Source organism: Lithobates pipiens, unplaced genomic scaffold, assembly GCF_037356315.1.
Source record: "Lithobates pipiens isolate NorthernLeopardFrog02 unplaced genomic scaffold, aLitPip1_a1.2 Scaffold_22, whole genome shotgun sequence".
In the NCBI taxonomy this organism is placed as follows: Eukaryota; Metazoa; Chordata; class Amphibia; order Anura; family Ranidae; genus Lithobates; species Lithobates pipiens.
The window spans coordinates 117,313,641-117,339,308 of record NW_027507784.1 but is presented as its reverse complement, the minus strand read 5'-3'; the positions used below and the strand labels follow the sequence as shown (position 1 = coordinate 117,339,308).

At 40.8% G+C, this 25,668-nt stretch overlaps 1 protein-coding gene across 2 annotated transcripts in view; it reads left to right on the top strand.

Moving 5' to 3' along the window:
* PDE1A (phosphodiesterase 1A) overlaps positions 1 to 25,668 on the top strand; it is a 420,545-nt gene that overhangs the window by 324,828 nt on the left and 70,049 nt on the right. For both annotated transcript variants that reach the window (XM_077448128.1, XM_077448129.1), the window contains exons 3-5: positions 3,593 to 3,775; positions 5,806 to 5,872; positions 21,747 to 21,863. In XM_077448128.1, coding sequence (XP_077304254.1) covers positions 3,593 to 3,775; positions 5,806 to 5,872; positions 21,747 to 21,863 — 367 coding nt within the window. The remainder of the gene's footprint in view (positions 1 to 3,592; positions 3,776 to 5,805; positions 5,873 to 21,746; positions 21,864 to 25,668) is intronic.

The window sequence follows — 25,668 nt, the reverse complement described above, 5'->3', positions numbered from 1 at the left end:
AAAATGCGTTAGCCTACCTTGATCATTTGCCCTTGTATGGGCATAACAAATTTTTAATGAATATCTTGTAACCTAGTTTGTATGAATTCATAGTAATTTCTTTGTACTCATCTATTTTGTTTATGACTAAACTATATCACTTTGATTCATTCGTTAGATCATGCTCCTTCCATCCCCTCATTTCCACTCAGCCTCTTTTGGACCACCCCTGGTCAGTTTAGTCAGCATGACACGCATGATTGTCCTATACTACTTACCATTCAAAATTACTACTATTTTACATTAATACCGCCTGCATGAGCGCAGGAGAAAGACTTTTTCTGTTTATACTTTTACTTGTGAAAGGAAGATACCAGAGTGCTTGGCTATGACTGTACTGAATTAAAAAATATAATTTTAGGGTCAGTTTAGTTAGATCAGCTTTGATTTTGCCAGCTCTAAAATAATGTATGATTAATGGTTTAAAAAAAAATGTATTGTAGTGTGTGCTTGTTAGAACATAAAAAAAATTGTATTCAACGTTTGCATTAGACACCCACTCCTCACCAATCTATTATTAAGGGTGGTCACATATTGTGAATTCATTCTACTAAATTGTCTTTGTATAATAATAATGAAGCAATTAGGCTAAGTCCATGCAATCATTTAAACTGTATATAAATAGAGTGTACACATAATTTAGGATAATACCCAAAGCTACTTTTAGGTCTAAAAAGGTAATTTAATTAGACACACTATTCTTGGTCATTCAGGAGGAAAAAGTAATTTCAGAAACAGTTTTTTCCTAAGTTATGACCTAAACTCTTTCCTTGTTGAAAGACTTGTCTTAAAATAGTCCAACAGCCATACATGGTGATGCTGCCTGTTCATTGTGGCATTTGAAATCTTCACTGTGATATTTGGCCCCATAAAGCTATTCCTAGCAATATATGTTCATTGTTATTGAGGGAGAGCTTATTAATATGTGTCACAGCAACATAAGTTTAACAGGTTTCAAAGACCTGCATCAACGAAAAAAATTCAGACCACTTTTAATAGTTCCAGAAATCTTTCAAATGTTTTTATATAGTTACCACAATGATCAGCCACACCCAAGCATAGTGGCACATTTGAAAATTGCACATAAATTAAGGGTTTTTCATTTTCTTGTTCAAAAATAGAAAACCCCTGTATCCATCAACTCCCAACAGGCGATTCTCAGAGTATTATGAATAAAGATATTGGTAGGGCAATTTGCCTTCACAGCCCAATTTGAAATTTACTAGCTAGTCTGCTTCCCTATTCTTGTCCAGAGTCATTCAGGAGTCATCAAAAGTAATTGGCAGTTTCTTCACATGGAAGGCATAAATAAAAAGAGTTTCTCAAAGTTGAACTTCTGCTCATTATTTTAAAAAGCACTTTGGGTAATGTGAGAGACCCTGTCATCAGACCATTCATTTTAGCAAACATCTTCCCATAAGACTATATGTGTATTTAATATATACATTATACATTTCCCATTGAATCCTACCCACTACCTACTGGGTCTTCCAATCCCGGGTATGTCTAAGCATGCTAAGAAACTGATGGCATTTATTTTGCTAGCCGCCAAAAGAGTGATCCCTACCCACTGGTTGTCCCCCACACCACAGATGCAATCACAACTGATTTTGGCCATTGCACATATTCGCAGGATGGAACACATGACAGCCCAGACCCAAGACTCTCTACCCCGATTTTCTAAGACTTGGGATATATGGAATAATTCCCCGCTTAACCCGGAATCCACACATTAACACTTTGCCATGTGCTTTCTAGGTTGACTGGCTGAGGTTAGGCCTCTCAGGATTTGTACTTCATACCTCCGACGCATATCCTCTTTTCTTTCTCTTTTTCTTTTTTATTATTTTCTTACTCAGATCCATGGTGTCCCCCCCCCCCCCTATTCTTTTTTTCACCTTTATTGTTAGCTATATGTGCCTTAATAACTTAAAATTCTCATGAGGCTGACTCCTGTGTCGAGTTAGCAATAACCACTTTGTCTGTTTGTACCAGATGTGTACTTTTCATGTATTGCAAAAATTTTTAATAAAAATACATTTATTTATATATACATTATACATTTACCTACAAAAACCTCCCTTGTGTAGACATCCAAAAGCCCTATAACTGCTGCTGGATGCTGCCATCTTGGATGTGATGTAAGCAGCCCCTGCACACTTAGGCTGCGTACACACGGGCGGACTGTTCGCCCAACTTAGTCCGCTGAACAGTGTTTCAGCGGACAATCTGCTCGTGTGTGGGCCTCAGCGGACTGTTTCAGCGGACAGTCTGACGAACAAAGTCTTACGGAATTTCCGTAAGACAGTCCGTCCAAACTTGGTTTCAGCGGACAGTCCACTCGTGTGTAGGCTAGTTCGACATACTAAGTTTGGCGCATGCTCAGAAAGGATTTACACGGCCGAAGGTTGCATTGCAGTGTATTGGACTTCGAATTTCTCGTCCCGTCGTATGTGCCGTTCACGTCATCGCGCGCGCTTTCAGCGGACTGTCTGCTCATCGTGTGTGGTCAAGTCCATTCATGCAAATTTTGAACGGACTGTCTGTCGGATTGTCTGACGAACTAAGTTGGGCGAACAGTCCGCCCGTGTGTACGCGGCCTTAGAGCTGTAACTCAAGCAATGCTTTAGTATTCCCCTTCACAGCTACAACAAAGATTATGTAGCGTAGTGATGGGAGGAGTAGAGTGGATATGCTGGACTATAACAGACAATAACTAGAAGAGGAGAGGAATATGAAGTGCAAGGAGGAAAGAACTGTGCTAGGGAATGGACTTTCTCTTGAGTAGTCAAATGTTCTAGCAAATTCATAGGCACATTGCAAGGGATTTAGAAAAAATGTATGGAAAGAAAAAAACACTACAAGGAAGCATTTCTAGTACCTGATTTTTCTGTAATTTTTTTAAGTAGGTGCCCAATACTCTTTAAGAAATTGCACCATCACAAGTAGAGATGAGTAATTTTGGTGACCTTGGTACCTTCCACCAAAGTGGAAGCTCTTAATTTCTCTCATTGAGCTGCTTGAGAAAATTGTGTGTTTTTTTTCTTCTGTAATTGTGGTTTTCCTTTTGTTGCATATTTGATTGTTATTTGTCTACTTTCAAATGTTTTTTGTTTTGTTTTTTTGCTTTGTTTTACATAGCTTTTTCCAAAATGTGACACGTCCTCAAAATCTCAATATCTTTTGCCAAACTTTCAGGAAAACAAAAATGCTCAGTTTCTCGCATTTCTGGTTTGGAGTTGTACCAGGAACATTCAGCTGGTGCAAGCTCCCCCCGCTAGACACAGAATATACCTTGGAATCTAATACGAAAGGGTACAATTTGAGGCTAGGAACATAGAATCCTTAGATGGCCAAATTACCCTTCTTTGCTTCTCTCTAATTAGAGCTAAAAGAATGGGAAAATTATAACTGAATAAATAAATAATAGCATTAATCTATCACAGAGGCATATTTAATTAAAAATTTGTATATTGGTATAGGACATTTTTTCATGTTACTGTTGTGCACCTTATGCTAAACCTATCAAATGTTATTTATACCAAAAATGTAGACGCCTATTGGATACAGAGGATGAGCTCTCTGACATCCACACAGACTCAGTTCCGTTGGAGGTGAGAGACTGGTTGGCATCCACCTTCACAAGGAAAATGGGCATGAGGAGAAGGAGGCCTGAAGAAAAACCAAAGTTTCGAAGCATCGTCCATGCAGTTCAAGCTGGAATATTCGTTGAAAGGTGAGCTATAATTGTGTTCTACTTTAATTGTCAGTGAAAAGACATAGTTGTAAAGTGTTTTTCGTTAATAAAGGAAAAAATACTACTGAAATGCACAAGCCTACTTATATTATATTTCTGGAGAAAGATGACATCCAGTAGGTAAATCAAGCTTCTGCTTTTCCTTTGTTTTGCTTAGTTTGGGGAAATCACGTGTAGATGCACCCACCAAGGACAAGTTCAACCTGATATATCAGTCAAAGTCTAACTAAAGGCAAAGCTTTTTTTTCTTAGTTTTGGATAGAGTGGAGAGGGATTAGAACACCTGTCAGTTTTTATTGCTGTCTGTGCGCCTATTAGGGATATTTACCCTGTATGGATTTCCTCTTACTTCTTGTTTTGCCCATGGAACAGGAAATCTCCCCTATTGGACACAGATGGCAACAAAAAAAAACCCGACAGGGTTTATAAACCTCCCTTACTTTATTCAAAATGTATACAAATAAAGTTTTACCTTAGTTCTACTTTAAAAGTATAACAAATATAATAAATGTGTACAGTTTTGTAGGACTAGAAATTATGTTGCATTTCCAATCAGTATTTAGGTGCTGCTTAGCTATTTGTTACTGTGATGTTCTGCCCTGCATTTTTGTGAGTTATTATTCACAGTGCACAAAACACATGGCCCTGTGAAAAAAAATTAAAACAACTCTAGCTAAAGAAAAATATATAAAAATCGAAGCAATCACTGATATAGAGACCAATGAGTTCTTGGCACTTAGTTATTTAGGAGAGTGTACTTGGTATGGGAACAATGGCTCCACTCGCTGCCCCATGTGCGAGACAAATTTTTGTGATCTGGTAGGAGATACACCATGGCCCACATGTGGTGTTGGTAGGTTATTTCAACTCTTTGTGCCAGCAATTTCTAGGGCTGGTTGGCTACCTAAACGCCTATGTTTACATCCTCTTCCAACAAGCCACTAATGAAAGTTGAAGACAAACTAAGCTGAATCTCATAATACAGGTACTGTACATTAATCAAATCTTCTTTCAACACAAGGACAGATCAAAACAGCTGTAATATACATAATAAAGAGGTGGCTTCTTATACAGTCATTACATTAGCTGCTGTATATGATAAACAGAAAACATTTTTTCTCTAGGTCCCAGTTAGTATGCAGTGCAAGTAGGTCTACACCTGCAGCAAGCTATAAATACATACATAAAGCATATAGTCAATGTTCTCTACATTATTCTTTTCTTTTTTCTTTACCCCTGAAAGTTGGGAATCAGGGTTGGTTATTAGTTGAGGTGTTGTTAAGCTATTAACTGCCCTGACCCTATGTACTGGCACTTAGCTCATATATATTGACCAGAGCTTCTTATAAACAATTACAAAAGCCTTACAATTTGGGAGACATTAAAGTGAGGTCAGGTGGTTGACAGTTGACAGAGATAGAACTCTTAAGCTTTAAGTGAAACTAAAGTTAGATATGTGGAAACCCATGAGATTATTCAATCCCTTTTAATCATATTGAACTAATTTAAAGTAATTGTCACTTTTATTGAAAATAAGAATCCTTACCCTTGTCTTTGCTTGTGAATTGAGACTATACTATTTTTTAGCAATGGTTTAACAGTAATAGGAACAAAACCCAGCATGATGAAATGCTGTAATGAAAATTGAATTTCTCCCAAGCTAGTTTCTGTTATTTTAATAAGGAAATCCCCTATTGTAATTACTGTTACAATTTACAATTTACAATGTAAATGAATACAATTGCATTATACAGCTTATTGTTGGGCTAGTTGACCTGAATGTACAAACTAGGTTCATACTAGGTTAATGACAGACCAGCTTATCTATGATATGATGCCTTCATTTCAGGATGTGGGAAAACTTCTAATTATCACCTGAGCTAATCTCCTGTGTCAATACTAAGAACTTTTTATTGGTCATTGTGACTGTGCAACCACAAATTTGCATTCATTTATTTATAGCAAAAAAATAATATCTATATATATTTTAATGATTTTCTTTTTTTTAGGATGTACAGAAGATCGTCCAATATGGCTGGTCTTACATATCCCTCAACAGTGATAGCATGTTTAAAGGTAAATAAGTAAATATTACCACGCTAGAAACACTGGTAAAAAGATAACACTTATTCCTTCCACACTGTACAGCAACCCTGGGAACAAACATTTACTATATACTATATGCAGGATCCCGACTATTTAAAGTCGGGATCCTGCAACTCACTTGTCAGCAGTGTTTATTTCGTTAACGGAAACATTTTTGTCAAAGTTTTCATCAGCAGCATTTTTACAATGATGAAAACAAAACAAAAAGTACAGCATATTTTCGTCCACTGACGCAATTCAAATCCATTTTCATTAACGAATGAAGATGGGACAAAAATGTGAGGCAGGGACGTTTACCCTCATGAACTAACTTCCGGTTTTTCACTGAGCTCCGCCTGCTACCGCAATCCTCTTCCAGCTGCACCGTGATGACTGCCAGAGACCAGAGAGCAGCACTGCGCATTAAAGGCCAGCCAGGCCTCCCGAGTCTCGACGAGACTGAGTCTGTCCCACTCCCGAATCCCAACTCAGGAGATGACCGTGCCACCAGGTGCCCAGAGCAGACAGAGAGCAGAGCAGACTGTGATTGTGTACAGTAACAGTTGTGTAGTACATTACAATTACAGCAGGTCAGAGGCCTCCCCTCAGACCACCATCCAGCACTGTGCAGCATTACAAGCCTCCTCTGACCACTGGCAGTGGCATCCAGGGCACTGTGCATTACAGGTCATCCCTCAGACTACCATCCAGCACTGTGCAGCATTTCAGGCCTCCTCTGACCACTGGCAGTGGCATCCAGGGCACTGTGGATTACAGGCCATCCATCAGACCACCATCCAGCACTGTGCAGCATTACAGACCTCCTCTGACCATTGGCAGTGGCATCCAGGGCACTGTGCATTACGGACCTTTCCTTGGAGGACCACCATCCAGCACTGTGCAGCATTACAGGCCTCCTCTGACCACTGGCAGTGGCATCCAGGGCACTGGCAGTACAGGCCATTCCTCAAACCTGAGACCTCCATCCATACAGCACTGTGTAGCATTACAACAGGCCTTCTCTGACCACTGGCATCCAGGACACTGTGCATTACAGGCCATCCCTCAGACCTGCCTGACACTACCGTCCAGAGCACTGCGCAGCATTACAGGCCTCCTCGGACCACCGTCCAGAGCACTGTGCAGCATTACAGGCCTCTTTAGACCGCTGTCCATGTCACTGTGCAGCATTGCAGGCCTCCTCAGACCACTGTCTAGAGTACTCTGCAGCATTACAAGCCTCCTCACTATTCTCAGACCATCCAGAGCTATGATGTCCGGTCGTGGGTCCCGCGGACTCGATCGCCGAGAGTATACCCGCAATAGTCTCACGGGACAGGTGAATGGAGAAGTGCCGTTGTAAACAGCATTTCTCCATTCTGCCAGGTACAGCTACAGGTACGTCCAATATTCGATGCCGCCCTGCCATCGGGAGCGCGCCGCCGGCGACGCGCTCCCACGCTGGTCGGGTCCCCCGTGAGTCCGGTCGCGGGACCCGCGGACTCGATCGCCGCGGGCATCCCCGCGATCGTCTCACGGAGCGGCCGAATGGAGGAAATGCTGTGTAAACAAAATTTTTCCATTCTGCCTAGCAACTATGTGATTGGAGCAGAGATCAGTGTTCACTAAATGAAAGCCCACAGTTAGTAACACACCCCTACGGACACTTAACCCCTACACTGCCACCCACTGGTTAACCTCTTCACGGCCAGTGTCATTTACACAGGAATCACTGCATTTATATAGCAGTGATTGCTGTATAACTGACAATGGTCCCAAAAATGTGTCAAAAATGTCCGATGTGTCCGCCATAATGTCGCAGTCACAATAAAAATCGCTGATTGCCGCCATTACTAGTAAAAAAAAAAAAATTATTAATAAAAATGCCATAAAAAACTATCCCTATTTTGTAAACGATATAACGTTTGCGCAAACCAATCAATAATCGCTTATTGCGATTTTTTTTTACCAAAAATATGTAGAAGAATACATATCAGCCTAAACTGAGGGAAAAAAATGTTTTTTATATATTTTTGGGGGATATTTATTATAACAACAAGTAAAAAATAATGCGTTTTTTTCAAAATTGTCGCTCTATTTTTGTTCATAGCGCAAAAAATTAAAACCGCAGGGGTGATCAAATACCACCAAAAGAAAGCTCTATTTGTGGGAAAAAAGGACATCAATTTTGTTTGGGAGCCAAGTCGCACGACCGTGCAATTGTCAGTTAAAGCGTCGCAGTGCCGAATCGCAAAAAGTGGTCTGGTCTTTGACCAGCAAAATGATCCGGTCTGTAAGTGGTTAAGCAGTTCCTGAATATTCTCATCTGCCACATCAACAAGGGTTTTCACAGACTGCAGAATTGACAAAAAAAAAAAAAACAAGCAGCCGCTGTAAGCACTGGCGAGAACATTTCATTGGTGACTTGGATTGAAGAATGACACAAAATGCTGGTTCCCATTCTCCTTCATTTTCTGTGCAATTGTGGCACACACACACAGTCATGGTAGCTAGTGAACTGTTTAAAGCCCTCATGTTGGCTGAGTAAAGAGTAGATCAAAGAGGGCAGGGTCATGGACATGGTGTCACTCTGGAAGGCTTTAGTATGTTCTGCTCCGCAAAAGGCAGAAGTAGGTCATGCAATGATGTGAGATTTTCCATTTAATTAGGGAGCAAGTTGTGTTCCATCCCATGTTGTTTGCGATTTGTCAGACCACCTTTTTTAGTTTTTGAAGAGTCTTTTGATCAAATTAAATTTACTAGTAGTATTACTTGACCAGCGTGTGGGGCAGTCATTTAAAAGAGTAAGGCCGCAATGCTCCAACATCTTCAGTCTTGCAATGGAATGGAAAACTTGAAGATGTTCACTATTGATCTTGCTTTATCAAATATTCCTTTAACACTTGCCTCCATGCACCAGACAAGACCACACAGGGAGTCTGGTTCAACATCTTATGGGAATAGTTTTACATGAGAATAAAAGAATTATTGATGAACAACCAATATGCAGGTTTATACCATCATAACATAGACAATGTAACATTTAAGTAATGCCCTGCCCCTCATTGGAAGGAGACAAGAAGAAGAAAACTTGTGCCCAAGCTGGTGGTGTCCTCTACTAGTTTTTCGAGAAAGTCGCGTCTTCAGGAGGTCTCTAGGCACATCTAAAATTAAGTGAATACAGTCTCATAGTTATAGTTTGCTACAATAGAAACACACTGTAGTCTTACAGAATTACAGACATGGAGTAAGTTTACAGTGATAACAAAGATAGTGACATGGCTTACCACCAAAGTCCCCAAAGGAAGCCCGCAAAATAGGCACGGGTGGCACCCCCGCAAGGGTTTGCCACCCCCGGGGCGGACACGGGAGGCAAAGTAAACTGGGATGGCTGTAGATATTAAAATTGAAAAAAGAATATATAAATATAGCTAGCATATCATATTCACCAACGCATGTGGTGAATATATAGCTAAAACCATGGCACCATTTAGGATAGGCTATTAAAAAGAAGAATCTCCAATGGGAGGAAAAAAGGGGGGATTAAAAGTTGGGGGGCAGGAGAAGGGAAAGAGAAGGAAAGGGGGAGGAAGGGGAGGAGGGAAAGGAGAGGGAAAGGAAAAGGGAAGAGCAAGGGAAGGGGAAAGGGGGGGAGGGGGATAAAGGGGGGAGGAAGAAAGGGGAGCAAGAAGGGGGGTGAAACAAGGAGGGGAGAAGGGAAGTTTCAAGGGGTAGGGGAGGGGAAAGAAAAATTAGGAGGGAAGAAGAGGAAAAGAGGGAAATCCTTATAGTGGAACATTAATCAAGTAGCAGAAAAGGGGGAGAAAACACATGTGAAAATACCCACCCTAATAGAGGTTTGCTGCTAATAAAAAGATGTAGCCCAGGGAGCTAAATACTGTAACTGAAGTAGCCCATGTTAACCCGCCCCTCTTTTTTTGCTTCAATTTAATGAGGATGAGGATAACAACTTATAGATTTAAATTTCAACCTTTATGAGGCATTACACTGTTTCCAATATAGTGTCATCATGTAAAAGAATAATAAAAACGTCTCACCGCAGATCATTAAACGTACAGTAAACATTTATGGGGATTTGTGTTGAAATTTATTGATTTGCAAAATCCAGATAAACCACATCTACGGACCTAGCTTTATCTAGATGGCAGCTCACCTCCTCATAGAAGGTTAATAGATTGGTTTGGCAAGAACTATTCTTGAATCCATGCTGATTACTGCTAATGATAACATTTTCATTGCTAAACTATTGTATATAATCCTTTATCATCCCTTCCAAGAGCTTGCGTACTATTGATGTTAGGCTAACTGGTCTGTAGTTCCCAGGGATATATCTTGGTCCTTTTTTAAATAGTGATGCTACATTGGCTTTTTTCCAATCAGCTGGTACGATACCAGTCAGTAGACTGTTCGTGAAAATTAGGAACAATGGTCTGGCAATTACTTAACTAAGTTTCTTAAGGTCCCTTGGGTGCAAGCCATCTATCTGGCCCCGGCGACTTATTAATGTTACGTTTTTCAAGTGTATTCTTAATTCCACTTTCACACTAAGGGCATTTTGCAAGCGCTATAGTGTTAAAAATAGCGCCTACAATCCACCCTCAAACAGCTGCTCCATTGTCTCCAGTGTGAAAGCCAGATGGTTTTCACACTGGAGCAGTGCACTGACAGGACATCAGGCAAAGTCCTGCCAGCAGCTTCTTTGGAGTGGTGTGTTTTCCGCTCCTCCACCACTGCTCCCCATTGAAATCAATGGAGCAGTGCCGTGCATTGCGGGCAGTTTTAACCCTTTCTCAGCCGCTAGTGGGGTTAAAAGCATCCCACTAGCGGCCAAAATGCGCCGCAAATCCGACGGTAAAACGCTGCTAAAAATGGTGGCGTTTTACCGCCGACACTATGGGTGACACAGTGTGAAAGGGGTCTTAGCCATTAGGTTGCTTCCTGTGACGTGTCATGAGGATAAACATTGCAGTCATGGTTACTGAATCCCCCGTTTCCCTTGTGAAAGCTGAGGAGAAGAATAAACTGGAACCTTTGTAACCAGATTCTCTTCATCATTCTAAATGGGGCCAATATGATCTGACCTCCCTCTCTTGCTATTTATATAGTTAAAGAATTTCTTGAGATTTTTTTTTACTCTCCTCCGCTATGTGCCTTTCATGTTCTATCTTAGCCGCGCCGATTGCACCCTAACATTTCTTACTGCATACTTTGTAAAGTTAGAATGCTGATGATGACCCCTCAGCCTTGTATTTTTTGAAGGCCTTCTACTTTCCTTTTATATGCATTTTTACATTGGCATTAAGGCACCCAGAACTTTTATTAGCTCTTTTAAGTTTTATTTCCCATTGGAATGCACTGGCTCATATCCTTATTTTATACGCTCTTAATGCACTCCCATTTTTCCTCTGTGTTCTTTGTTCCCAGTACTATCCCAGTACTATATTATCCCATTGAATATCTTCTAGCAAAGAGCGCAGTTTAGGGAAGCTGGCGCTTTTGAAATTCAGTGTCTTTGTATTCCCCTTATGTTTCCTGTTTGTGCGATTTATACTGAAACTAATTGACCTGTGATCACTGTTTCCTAAATTGCCCCTAATTTCCAAATCTGTCTGTATTGTTAGTAATCAGTAGGTCTAGAAAAACACTTTGTTTCTTGTTGGTGCATTTACCATCTGACCCATGAAATTGTCCTGCAAGACATTTAGGATTTGGCAAGCCCTAGAAAAATGTGTGGTTTCTTTCACCCAGTCTATGTCTGGATAATAATAATCCCCATATGACACTTCCCAACCTTGCCACCATTCCAAACTGTGATAAGAGGTCCGCCTCCCCCTCCTCCCTCTGGTTAGGGGGCCTATAGCATACTCCCAGTTTTACTTTGCCATTGGTTTCCTCTCTTTGTAGCTCTACCCATAAGGATTCCACCTCCTTCCTTGCTCCATTAGTGATGTCGTCCCTCACAATACTTGTACATCATTTTTTGTTACAGGCATACCCCTCCCCCTTTTTTACCCTCCTGTGTCTGTGTAGTTTGTTCAAACCATAAATAATAACATGATATTCCTTTTTTTTATTCCAGGAGTGTGTAATGAGTTTTTGAAATTCTAGAGAAATGCTTAAATAATGCATTATTTAATTAAACACATTTGAATTTAGTAGACTAAAATGTACATTTGCAGAAGACCAAAATGGGACTAAAATGAAAATGCAATTTTAGTCCTAAGACTAAGCCTAAAACTAAATTTTAATTTGCTGCCAACATTAACATTGCTTGTCAGGAGCACAAGGAATACTGAGAAGCTTTAAAGACAAAAACAAAAAAGAACACAGAGTGAAATGAACTTGCGCAAAAAAGTTTAACTTTTATTGTGATGATTAGAAATGAATGCACTCACCTGAATCAGTGAAGAGGGACACGTAATGCAAAGCAATAATAATGAGATGAAGCCAGAGTTAGCCCTTGTACACACGGTCGGACATTCCAACAACAAAATCCACTGGATTTTGTCCGAAAAATAGCTTTGGTCTAGGAATTTGATCTGAGCATGCGCGGCACTTTGTCCGATCGGAATTCTCGACACACAATCAGACAAAGTCCGATTGGATCATGTTGTCAAAAAGTTTTATAGCCCAGCTCTCAAACTTTGTCCGTCGGATATTCCGATGGAAACAGTCCGATGGAGCCCACACACGGTCGGATTATCCGTTATTTAAAATTAAAATTGAAGCACCTTGTCATAACAGTTAATAAGAGACCCCCATGACCCATTGCTAATAATAGTTGATGACTTAAATGAGAAGTCCTGGTTACAAAAAACAAACATCCATACTCACCTGCAGTAACAATCCAATGCTGCACCTGTCTTCCCCCTCCCCCCACCTTTACATCCATGGTCGCTCAGTTCTCCCCCTTCGCTTTGAGTGTCCCCTTTGCTTCTGACAGTCAAGGCTCTGGGCTGTGGAGGGAGCAGAAGGGGCTGGCTCAGTCTCCTCCCAGCAGCTTGCTGAGAGGCTGAGTCAGCTGCCAGTCCAGGCTTCTGGGTAGATTCTGACTGTAGAGTCAGGATCAATCTAGCTCCTGGACTGGCTGAGTGACATCAGCCAACATCGGACTTTAACCTGCTGTTGGCTGAAAATGGGTTACAGGACTACAGAATGAACTGTACTCCTGTGATCCAAAGGAGAGGTAGGTCCAAAAAAGATTTGGTTGTTTGGTTGGCTTTGCAGTTGGTATTAGAGTATAGACACACACAGACACACCATTGGGGACAAAAGCAATATACTGTTACAGTTAGTAAAGTACTAAAAATAGAGTAGCATGCAAAAGGCACATGCTACCAACAGATCCTAATTTTTCTAGCAAAGTAAACTGGGACTTACATTTTAGCAACAGATGGAAAGTGAAGGCAGGAGAGTTAAATAAAATCTTCAATCGTCTGCAATTTTCTCTTATACCCATGTAAATTGTCTTTGGAAAGAGAATCAATTTATTCTCAGCCAACCATTTACATACTGAATATTTACTATTATCGTAACTAATTTTTCCTTTATAATTTAGCAACTAGCTGCATTAGGTACTCGTCCTCTGTTTAAAGTGTACTTTTTTCTGGACTAGTATTTATAATTTAGTTCAAGTGAGAACCTTCTTCAGTTCCATAATGGAAGTAAATGTTATATTAAATGATGACTTTTGTTTTTTGTAAGTGTCATACAAAAAGAAGAAAGTTCTGTATTTTGGTAGGAAAACCCTTCACAAACAATAGATTCTGTTTTGGGAAAATGCAGGTTGAACTGCTGTGTGGCTTTCTATATTTCTCCTGCACCTGACAGAAAGAAGCCCTAGGCCCAATTTAAACTTACTGGGGTAAGTTTACTAAAGGCAAGAAGGCCATTTACTTTGCAAGGAAGTTTTCACTTATCTTAGTAAATGTGGTGAAAATTCATATTGCTAGAAATATCCAATCAAGTGTAAGGAAAAAAAATATTTTTTCTTGAATATGATTGGATGATGGAAATAAGCAGAACTTTACCTTATTCACAAAGATAAGAGAAAATTCTCTTGCAAAGTGAATAGCCTCTTTGCTATTAGTAAATCAATCCTACTGCACGCATTTTAGATGCAGTTAAATGCACATGAAACTACACACAAAATGCGTTATGAATTTCATGCCAATAAAGGCATTAAAGACGAAGCTACAATCTTAGTTTCAAAATTGAAATAAAAACATAATCGGGGTGCTTAGCAAGTGCCTTATATACTTTTGGCTACTGTGTTACATGTCTATGCAGATTTGCTCCTGAAAATCTGGCAGTGGGCATCATTTGTGTGGACATCTGAAGCCGGCGTCCATACACTTCCGGTATTTTCTGCAGCTGGCTATCCAGCATACACTTCAAAGTATCAAGCCTGTGCAGTGGTGTGCAGTGCTCTGTCAGAATACACACAAAACACCCCATTTTGCCCTTGCCGAAGCAGCCACTCTATGTGTTCAATACTTACCTGTCAGCAAGTCTCTCATTCAAAAATGGTGCTTAACTGCACCTGTAATTTTGTTATTTTGGGTTTAGAAATAACACAAAACAGAAGTGGAGGATGACTGTTGACTCCTGGCATTATTGACACAGATATCCCAGGACTTAATGGATCATCCTGGATGGTGTTAGCCACTGTGGAGGACTAGGCTGGAAATGGCGAGGATTTTAAATTAAAAAAGGTACTTAAAAAAAAAAAAGCATGTCCAAATATAGAAGACAGAGGTACTAGCAATAAATGGGGCATTTTTATCAGAATCTGTACACAGGTGTCTTTATCTTTATACATTTGCTGAATATAAATGTTTATGTTAAGGCTCTGAAAGATACAAAATTCCAATGTACTACCAGAAAAACTAAAGTAGAAATACAATGTTTCCGGCTGAAAGATGTGGGCTTCGCTCCGATAATTCTCTCGGATCACACCCCCTACTGGAATACGATGTGGCTTCTGAGGGCCTCTCCCCCTCCTACATGGCGGCTGAACCCATTTTGGCTAACCGCCCTGCAGGAGCAAGAAGACATCCCTACGGAATTGCAACACTATTTTACAGTCAACGGGGATTCCACTACCTACGACATAGTGTGGGACGCATTTAAGCTTTACGCCCGCTCCCTGCTCACCGCGCGTATTAACAGACTTAAGCGGTCGCCAAAACTTGTTGTCCAACAGGCTACGGATCACCTACAAAGACTGGAGGAGGAGTTTCATCGAGACCCCTCGCCTGACGCGGCTACTAACCTTAAGCTCCAGCTACGACAGGTCTCCCAACTGCATACGGAGCAGGCCAAGCAGCGCATCTTTTTCTGTAGGCAAAGGATATTTGAATATGGAGAAAGATCGGGCAAACTACTTGCTTACCTCGCCCACCTAGATTCCCATCCCCCAGTCGTGGTCTCACTGATAGACACCCAGGGGAATGGTATTACCGATCCACAACGGGTGGCGGAGGAATTTGCAAGATTTTATCGAGCACTTTACGCCACTCGGGTCACTCATACTTTCCAAGACACCAGAGACTACCTAGCGAGAGTTACATTTCCCAAACTGACAGATGCCCAACGTGACCTTTTAGAGGCCCCCATTACTGAGGAGGATATTTCTGAGGCCATCTCCTCTCTGGCCACTTCTAAAGCACCAGGACTGGACGATCTACCGCTTGAATTTTATGCCACCTACTCTGAAATTTTGACCCCTAAACTTCACGACTTATATAAATCCATATTTGACACGGGAATCCTACCCCCCTCCATGAGAGAAGCACAAATAGTAGTGATTCCCAAGCCAGGGAAGGACCCAAACTATCCGGAATCGTATAAACCTATCTCCCTACTACAGGTCGACATTAAAATACTGGCCAAGATTCTTGCCTCCCGCCTTAATCAGGTCATCCTCTCACTGATCCACACTGACCAGACTGGCTTTATGCCAGGAATAAACACTGCCATGAATATCCGCCGCTTACTCATGAACATCCAGGGACCCCATGATAAAGTTGGCTCGCGGGTCGTGGTGGCTTTGGATGCTGCCAAGGTCTTCGACTCCGTGGAATGGAACTACTTGTGGGAATGCCTCTCGGGATTCGGACTTGGCCCCAACTTTATTCGATGGGTCCAACTCCTGTATCAATCCCCGAGGGCCAAGGTGCTTGTGAACGGCTGGCTCTCTGATCAGTTCCCGCTGGAGAGAGGGACTCGACAAGGTTGTCCCCTTTCTCCCATGCTGTATGCGTTGGCTGTGGAACCACTAGCTATTATGGTTCGCGCAGACACCAGAATTTGTGGCCTTAGGATAGGAGATCTGGAAGAAAAGATCGGGATGTATGCTGACGATACACTCCTATACTTAGCCGACTCGGGTCCCTCTCTTCTTGCAGCCCTTCACACCATAGACTGTATTGGTAGTCATTTGGGTCTGAGCATCAACTGGTCCAAATCCCAGATCCTTCCGCTTGATCATTTCCCCCCTGTACCCACGTCCCCTCCTCTAAATCTCCCTAGGGTTTCCGTGATCAAGTATTTAGGAGTGCAGGTCACTAGATCGCTGACAGACTATATACCCCTGAACATTGAACCCCTTTACACCCTGATCAAGAACAAGACACAAACCTGGGCCAGACTACCTCTGGGTGTTATGGGACGCATCAATCTGGTCAAAATGATACTCCTGCCCAAGATACTTTATTTGGTGTGGCATGCACCCCTGTATATACCACAAAATTTTTTCAAGACGATTGAATCAATTCTTAATTCATTTATATGGGGCCACAGCAGACACAAATTGTCTTGGAGACTTCTGAAGAACCCAGTGACAATGGGAGAGGCTGCTCTTCCAGATTTCCAGGATTATTATCTTGCTTCCCAATTGTCCCATTTCTATCACTTTGACAAGAGTGAGCTACCAAGATACCAGACATTACTTTGTAAACGCCCTGACGACCCAGCCCACACCCCACTTCAGTCAGTCCTTAGGGCCCCATTGTCAAGACGTCCCCCTCATCACAAGGTAGACATGCTGACGCACCACCGGAGGATATGGCGGACGGCCCTTAACAAACTTGGGACCCCACAGGTTCATTCTTACACTCCTCTCTGGTTCAACACTCATTTGCCCAAACTGCTGTCCGTTCCGGACCCCGCAGCCTGGACACGCTATGGGATCCTGTACGTGCACCAAATTATGACTAACACTGGGATTAAATCCTTTCAATCCCTAAAGGAAGAATTCACACTCCCTAACCATCTTTTCTTCAGATATTTACAGCTCCGACATGTGCTACAGACTCAATTTGCCGGCTCCAACCCCACTCTGACAGTCCCTCCTATAGTGGATATAGTCACAGGTGCTGAGCCAACCAAGTTGATTTCCGCCCTCTACTCCACCATCCATCTCCCAGGCACCGGGGCATTGGCTTATGCCGCCAAGGCCAGATGGGAGATGGATGTGGGAGTGATTGAGGATGAGGAGTGGGATGAAGTCTTGGGGGACGTGAAGAGAGTCCCCCCCAGGCTCTCGGACCGCCTCACACAGCTATACATTATACATAGGACATACCTGACCCCCCAGAAGATAGCACGGTTCAAACCCACGTATAATCCAGGATGCCGCTTATGCGACCACACTCCAGGCTCCTTCTATCACCTCATATGGTCCTGTCCAGTTATCCAAACATACTGGATACAGGTAATTCGCTTTCTCCATGACCAAATGGGCTCTCCTGCTAGCCTTGACCCAAAGATGTGCCTGCTTGGTCTATTGCCAGAATTAGAAGCTGACAAGTCCCTTCGCACCTTCCTACATGAAACACTGTTCCTGGCGAGAAAAGTGATTGCTCGTGGCTGGATGCAGGCCCTCCCCCCCACGGTCCAGTGCTGGAAGAAAGAGGTTAACGATACCCTCCCATATAAGAAATTGGTCTATACACATAGAGGATGTCCACTTAAATACGAGCAGATCTGGGGTAGGTGGTTGGGGGATGGGGAGACGTGTACTTGATATGCTGTTATATTGATCCCTTGCCCCCCTCCCCCCTCTGCTTTTCCCCTTCTGGGCTTCCTCCACCTCACGGACCTACTTTTACTATGTCCCCTTCCCCCTCCCCCTTTTATTTCTCCTTTTGCCTGCTCCCCCTCCCCCGGTTAAAACAAATTAGCTCTATAATGCCTCTACCCATGATGTGTGTCGGAACCCTATACAGCGCAGCTAACCCAATGCACTCATGTATGCAACACTGCATTGGCCAGATTGGCCCTCATTACTTGATGTACCGTATGTATGCCTACTATGTATGTTATCTTCTCTGTTTCCTTCCTTTTTTTTTCAATAAAGTTTGTTTTTCGGTTAAAAAAAGAAATACAATGTTTCCACATAATTCTGTAATTAGATATTTCACCTGCACCTATTTTTGCAGCACAGCTATAAAATATTCCAATATCCCATATAGGAAGCACTGTATTTGTAGTGAGAGCTCTGTGCCAGAGTGTAGACTTTTGGGATAGGAGATTTGAGCAAGGTCTATTTATACCTGTGAACCTGGTCCTGGCTTTTGATTGATCCTAGTGGTTAAAGAAACTCTGTTGTAAAAATAAATAAATAAAATAAAGTACTACCTGCAAAAAGTTAGTTAAAACTCACCTTTCCTTCAGAGTGAAACTGCAATGAAGCTAAAAATCATTGCCCATAGAATCGTTAGAATCAAACTACTTGGTGCAACAGTGGACCAGAAATCCCATAGCTTTGAAATTGTTGCATTCTGAAGATTCAAATTGGTTCCTTTGGATGACAGAGCCACTTGCAGAGAGAAATGCCCAATGGAAGAATTCCTCTCATTGCCAATAGTAAATTAAGTTTGATTTCCTAAGTAAAAGGGCTGAATATGAAAAATGTGGACAGTTTCCAAACACATTGTCATGAAAGATAGTGTTTTCAAATCTGAAAATGTTCATATCAACATTAAAGGAGGATGGATAAATTGGATAAAAAAAATCTTAGAACAAATAGAGAGGATGGATCTCTCCGATGGGTGCACAGACAGCAATAACAACTAACAGTTGCTCTACTACCTCTCTACTCTATCCAAAAGCTTTGCCTTTAGTTATACTTTCAGATCAATGTATATGGCACCCATTAGGAGTGTTGTATTTTCCCATCAGATTGAAGTTAGTTCCAGCAGTTTCTAACAAGCCGAAGAAGCTACATTGATGATCTTTTTAAATAATAGTAATTGTTACAATTGTTACAAGTAATTGTTTTTTAAAAAATTGCATAATTTGTGCAAAAAGTGCAAATACTCTGAATCTTACTCACAAACAATAGTTTTGTTTTTTGTTTTTCTTTAAAAGTTTTGATCCATATTTCTCCCTGCATTGGACCCTCAGTGCCTTCAATGGGCAGGAGTAAATATTTTTAGTTATTTGATAAGCCAATGTCACGTTGTAGTTTTGATGGAAGGTTCTAACTCACTGGAGGTTAGACATTATTTGTCCTGGATACTTCTTGTCTACTTCCAGGACTGAAATGTATACATTCATCTTTACATTTTTTTGCAAAGTCTCACTGTTGAGGACTACAGCAATTTTGTTTTTGAATGTAGATTTTAATTCCTATAATGTGAAATCACAATACATGCTCAAATAAGTGACTGTATCCGGACTTCTGTGGATAACTGCTGCAGTTTATCTTCTTACTATAAAATGCAATGATTGTAGTTTAATGAAAAAAACATGGAGAATATAGACTGAATGTTACCTTTGCTAAAGGTCATAAATTCTACTGTGTGGCTTTGTGTATGGAATTTTAAATAAGGATATAAATGATGCTTGCTGAGATCAAATGTTTATTGTGCATTAATATTTTAAAATGTTCACATAATGCTGATGACTAAAAATAATTTTTCCACTAATATAGACTGACCACTTGTTAAGGTCTAGTAAAGCTGAATCATGATCATTTATTTTGCTTTCAATTGATCTCAAGAACTGGCTGAATTTATTTTGGAGGACGCATTTGTCTGGCTACATCAAATGCAGCTAATAAAATTATATTTTTTCCAATTTCTTGTTAGCATGACCATATGAGACAGATTGTCTTGGGAATTGACAATTATAAATGTGTCTATTTTAAACTGAGAGATGTGAGATGAAATATGTGTGAGTACTACAATGAAATCACAGGTACATACAGTATATTTAGACTTCAGAAAACCTAACATCCTCTAACCTACTTTGTAACTGCACTCAAAGATACTCAGTCACTGCAATTATATTTTATATTTTACATATTTATTTTTATATATTTATATTTTATGTAAACGGCTGCTACAACCTTCCATTTGAATTTCTACATATATCTATATGTCCAGCCAAAACTATTTTGGATACAATGCAGGAGGGTTATAGCCTTTATTTTTATTGCTACCTGAGTCTGTTTTGGAGAGTAATGGTAAATTTCTATCTGGAAAACAGTCAAAAATACACTTTTAGTAGAGTAAGGAAGGGTTAGAATTTGTGTGACAAAAATAAAAACCTAAATAACCTGTTAAGCTGGCCAAACACGGGTTTATTATAGGTGCATTAAATTTATTTTAGACTTGTTTGCCAGTAACTGGTGTGTTGAATGGCCTCGCCTTTAAATTGACAGATATTTGCTCTGATATACTATATCTGGTATACTGAACATAATATTTTTTAACAGTATCAATACTTATGTTAAATGAAGGTGGCCCTTGCTTTCCAAACAAATTCTATATAATGGACTGAACCGTGAATTTGTATGGATACTGGGGTTGATTTACTAAAACTGGAGAGTGCAAAATCGAATGCAGCTCTGGATAGAAACCAATCAACGTCCAGGTTTTATTAACCTCCCTGGCGGTAATCCTGAGTCTGGCTCGGGGTGAAAATTGAGAACCGTTAGCGGTAACCCCGAGCCAGAATCGGGATCGCATCGCAGGATCCAGGATGAGTATGCTTACCTTATCCCCTGGATCCTGCGATGTCCTCCCCGCAGTGTGAGCGGCTCGTCCTCCACTCGATGTATCATAGAGCCGAGCTCCGTTCCCTGTGAGCGTTGCGATGCACGGGGACGGAGAACGGCGCCAAATACAAAAAGTGAAACACACACATTACATACAGTATAATGTAATCTTACAGATTACATTGCTGTATGTAATCATTTCACATCCCTTTTGTCCCTAGTGGTCTGCCCAGTGCCCTGCATGTAGTTTTATATTATAAAAACTGTTCTTTATGCCTGGAAACTGGAGATTGTCCATAGCAACCAAAACTGTCCATTTACATCAAAAGTGGATTTAGACCAGCTAGAAAACAGCGATAATAAATTAGAATCACTCACAGAATTGAGCGATAGCGATTTGTGGGGAGATCCATCATCAAACACTGAAAAGTAATGACAAGTGACAATTCTGCAACTGAGCAAATTTCAGTGTTTTTGATTTGATTACATTATTGAATAGTTTTTATTATTATTATATTATTATTTGGTATAATTATTTATAGTTATTTATTATATTTTAATGTATAATTTTGTTTTTAAAATTTTATCATACCCGGGATGTCTACTAGACTCTGGTTTGGACAGATTTAAGTGAGTTATTCCTAAGAATTGCAGGCCTACAATATAAAACGAATTTCCATGCAAAACATTGTACCGCTTTCAGCACCTAAAATCAGACATAATCATACCGCCAGGGAGGTTAAATGAACAAGCTGATGCTGGAAGCTGAATTAGGCAATAGACTTCATTAAAAAAATATTTCCATTTTACATACGTTGTTCTCTTTTTTATCAACAGGATATCGATCAATGGTCTTTTAATGTGTTTTCCTTAAATGAAACTAGTGGAGAACATGCACTTAAATTTATGGTTTATGAGCTGTTTACACGATATGACCTTATCAATCGCTTTAAGGTAAATATATATTTTCTAGCTTACTGAATAAGACAAAAGTTAGGGTGCAGCAAGAATTCATCTTTAACGTAGAATTCAAGTTGAAAATAAAATTATACCCTTGCTTAGTATCTTTATGAACTAAACCTTTTATATTATGCATCTTCCCAATTGCTGATTGTCTAGATTAGAAACAGATTAGGAACACTCTAAAGCTGGGTACACGCTACAGTTTTTTTCACAAGGGTTGTAAGCTCCAGTCTGTGAAAAGAAAGTGGGGGGGGGGGGTTGGAATTTAAGTGAGGTGAGTACACATTGCTAGAAGATGAGTAGATATCAAAAACTTGCTTTTATTGGTGAAACAAGGAACATGACAAAATGACATGACATGGCAGGTGCACGCAAATCTATAAAAAATAAAACATGAGTAGACCAGTATGATCGAATGTTGTACCCCTCAACTGGGAGGATTTGTACAAAAAGAAAGGGAGAGAGGTACTCACCCCTATGAGTACTTACATCATAATAAGTCTGGAAAATGGGGGACAAGGAGTCAGAGGCTGTCCAAATTGTCTCTATCGGGAGCTGTGGAAGGGACTTGCAGAAGAGGGACCAGGTGTATAAACATGAAGCCTAAGAAAACAAAGGACAAAGATCCAGATAGTGGTGTGAGTGGGCTTCATATCTAAAAATATATATTGGGTATACTGCAAATACTCTATATTGTGGGAAGTTGCTAGAGCCCAACACCAAGGTGCAGGTGAACAAGTGAGTGTAAAGGGTAGTATGTGAGAAGGTCAGAGCAGATCAGAGATAAAAAAAGAAAAAAAAAAGAAAACCATAAAACAGGTATGGATGACAAAAATAAGAGTGTGCCTCTGTGAGCAAGAACAGGAAAAAAAATGACCATGTAATTACCTGTTACTGATGTAGAAAAGTGAATTTGAAGTAGTGTGCAGTGTGCAAAAAAAAGGTGCTGCCATAAAGACTGGCTAGCCCAGAGTGAGGATGTTAAATACACTCGGCACACCCCACGGGCTCCTCCCAACGTCACACAGGTGCATAAAGAGAGGAACAGAGGTGTTCACACCCGAGCAGCAGCCGCAGCCCATGGAGGCTGGAGACTTCCTCCTCCATATTGTGACACCAGATGGAAAAATTCAAACACGCCAGCACCAGGAAGCCCTGTGGGGACATCACGCACATGGAATGAAAGTGTGATGCTGTTTTGCGGTAGAGGCAAGTCCACCTGATCCCCCGCATCACTCAATGCAAAAATGGGGGGAGGGTAAGGCGCTCACACAACAAATCGCAGTTCCTGGACATAAGATAAATGAAGGAACAGTACATCAAATCCCGGTCCCACAATTAACCAGACCTACACACTTATGAAAATGCTGGTGCTAAATGGATGTGAAATGGATAATTAGATAAGTCTGATAGGTCTAATGCGAGCAATTAAAAAACAAAGTCGCCCTAGATTAAATTGGAACAAAATGATCACAGGACTCCCTAATAGCCAGTTACACACCTCCATCCCTACATTGATACAGTGCCTTGCGAAAGTATTCGGCCCCCTTTAACTTTTCAACCTTTTGCTTTCATTTTGCATTTCAGGCTTCAAACATAAAGATATAAAATTGTAATTTTTTGTGAAGAATCACCAACAAGTGGGACACAATTGTGAAGTGGAACGAAATCTATTGGATATTTTAAACTTTTAGCTCGGGAAATCTTTTTGTATCCAAATCCGGCTTTAAACTTCTCCACAACAGTATTATGGACCTGCCTGGTGTGTTCCTTGGTCTTCATGATGCTCTCTGCGCTTTCAACAGAACCCTTAGACTATCACAGAGCAGGTGCATTTATACAGAGACTTGATTACACACAGGTGGATTCTATTTATCACCATCAGTCATTTAGGACAACACTGGATCATTCAGAGAGCTTCGCTGAACTTCTGGAGTGAGTTTGCTGCACTGAAAGTAAAGGGGCCGAATAATTTTGCACGCACCACTTTTCAGTTTTTTATTTGCTAATTTGCTATTTGCTCTCATTTGCTCTTATTTGCTATTTAGCAAATAAAAAACTGAAAAGTGGTGTGTGCAAAATTATTCGGCCCCTTTACTTTCAGTGCAGCAAACTCACTCCAGAAGTTCAGCGAGGATCTCTGAATGATCCAATGTTGTCCTAAATGACTGATGGTGATACATAGAGTCCACCTGTGTGTAATCAAGTCTCTGTATAAATGCACCTGCTCTGTGATAGTCTAAGGGTTCTGTTGAAAGCGCAGAGAGCATCATGAAGACCAAGGAACACACCAGGCAGGTCCGTAATACTGTTGTGGAGAAGTTTAAAGCCAGATTTGGATACAAAAAGATTTCCCAAGTTTTAAACATCCCAAGGAGCACTGTGCAAGTGATCATTTTGAAATGGAAGGAGTATCAGACCACTGCAAATCTACCAAGACCTGGCCGTCCCTCTAAACTTTCAGCTCAGACAAGGAGAAGACTGATCAGAGATGCAGCCATGATCACTCTGGATGAACTGCAGAGAACTACAGCTGAGGTGGGAGAGTCTGTCCATAGGACAACAATCAGTCGTACACTGCACAAATCTGGCCTTTATGGAAGAGTGGCAAGAAGAAAGCCATTTCTCAAAGATATCCATAAAAAGTCTTGTCTAAAGTTTGCCACAAGCCACCTGGGAGACACACCAAACATGTGGAAGAAGGTGCTCTGGTCAGATGAAACCAAAATCAAACTTTTTGCCCACAATGCAAAATGATATGTTTGGCGTAAAAGCAACACAGCTCATCACCCTCAACACACCATCCCCACTGTCAAACATGGTGGTGGCAGCATCATGGTTTGGGCCTGCTTTTCTTCAGCAGGGCCAGGGAAGATGGTTAAAATTGAGGGGAAGATGGATGCAGCCAAATACAGGACCATTCTGGATGAAAACCTGTTGGAGTCTGCAAAAGACCTGAAACTGGGACGGAGATTTATCTTCCAACAAGACAATGATCCCAAACATACAGCAAAATCTACAAATGAATGGTTCACAAATAAACGTATCCAGGTGTTAGAATGGCCAAGTCAAAGTCCAGACCTGACTCCAATCGAGAATCTGTGGAAAGAGCTGAAAACTGCTGTTCACAAACGCTCTCCATCCAACCTCACTGAGCTCGAGCTGTTTTGCAAGGAAAAATGGGCAAGAATTTCAGTCTCTTGATGTGCAAAACTGATAGAGACATACCCCAAGCGACTTGCAGCTGTAATCGCAGCAAAGGGTGGCTCTACAAAGTATTAACGCAAGGGGGCCGAATAATTTTGCACGCCCCACTTTTCATTTTTTTATTAGTTAAAAAAGTTTAAAAAAATCCAATAGATTTTGTTCCACTTCACAATTATGTCTCACTTGTTGGTGATTCTTCACAAAAAATAAAAATTTTATATCTTTATGTTTGAAGCCTGAAATGTGGCAAAATTTTGAAAAGTTCAAGGGGGCCGAATACTTTCGCAAGGCACTGTATGAACTAAAAAAGGGAGGGAGTATGGGACTTTAAATGAGACATATGGGTCACATATCTCCATCCCTAAATCTGCAAAAAGAAAGGGTTTTTTCTTTGGACTTTAAATGAGGTGAGTACACATGGCTAGAAGATGAGTAGATATCAAAAATATGTTTTTATTGGTGAAACAAGGAAGATGGCAAAATGTCATGATACATGCAGCAATGAATAAAATTTTGAATCACATATTACAGACCATATATAGAAACAAACTTTAGTAGCAACCAGCCAACCACTGTTTGGTATGGAACG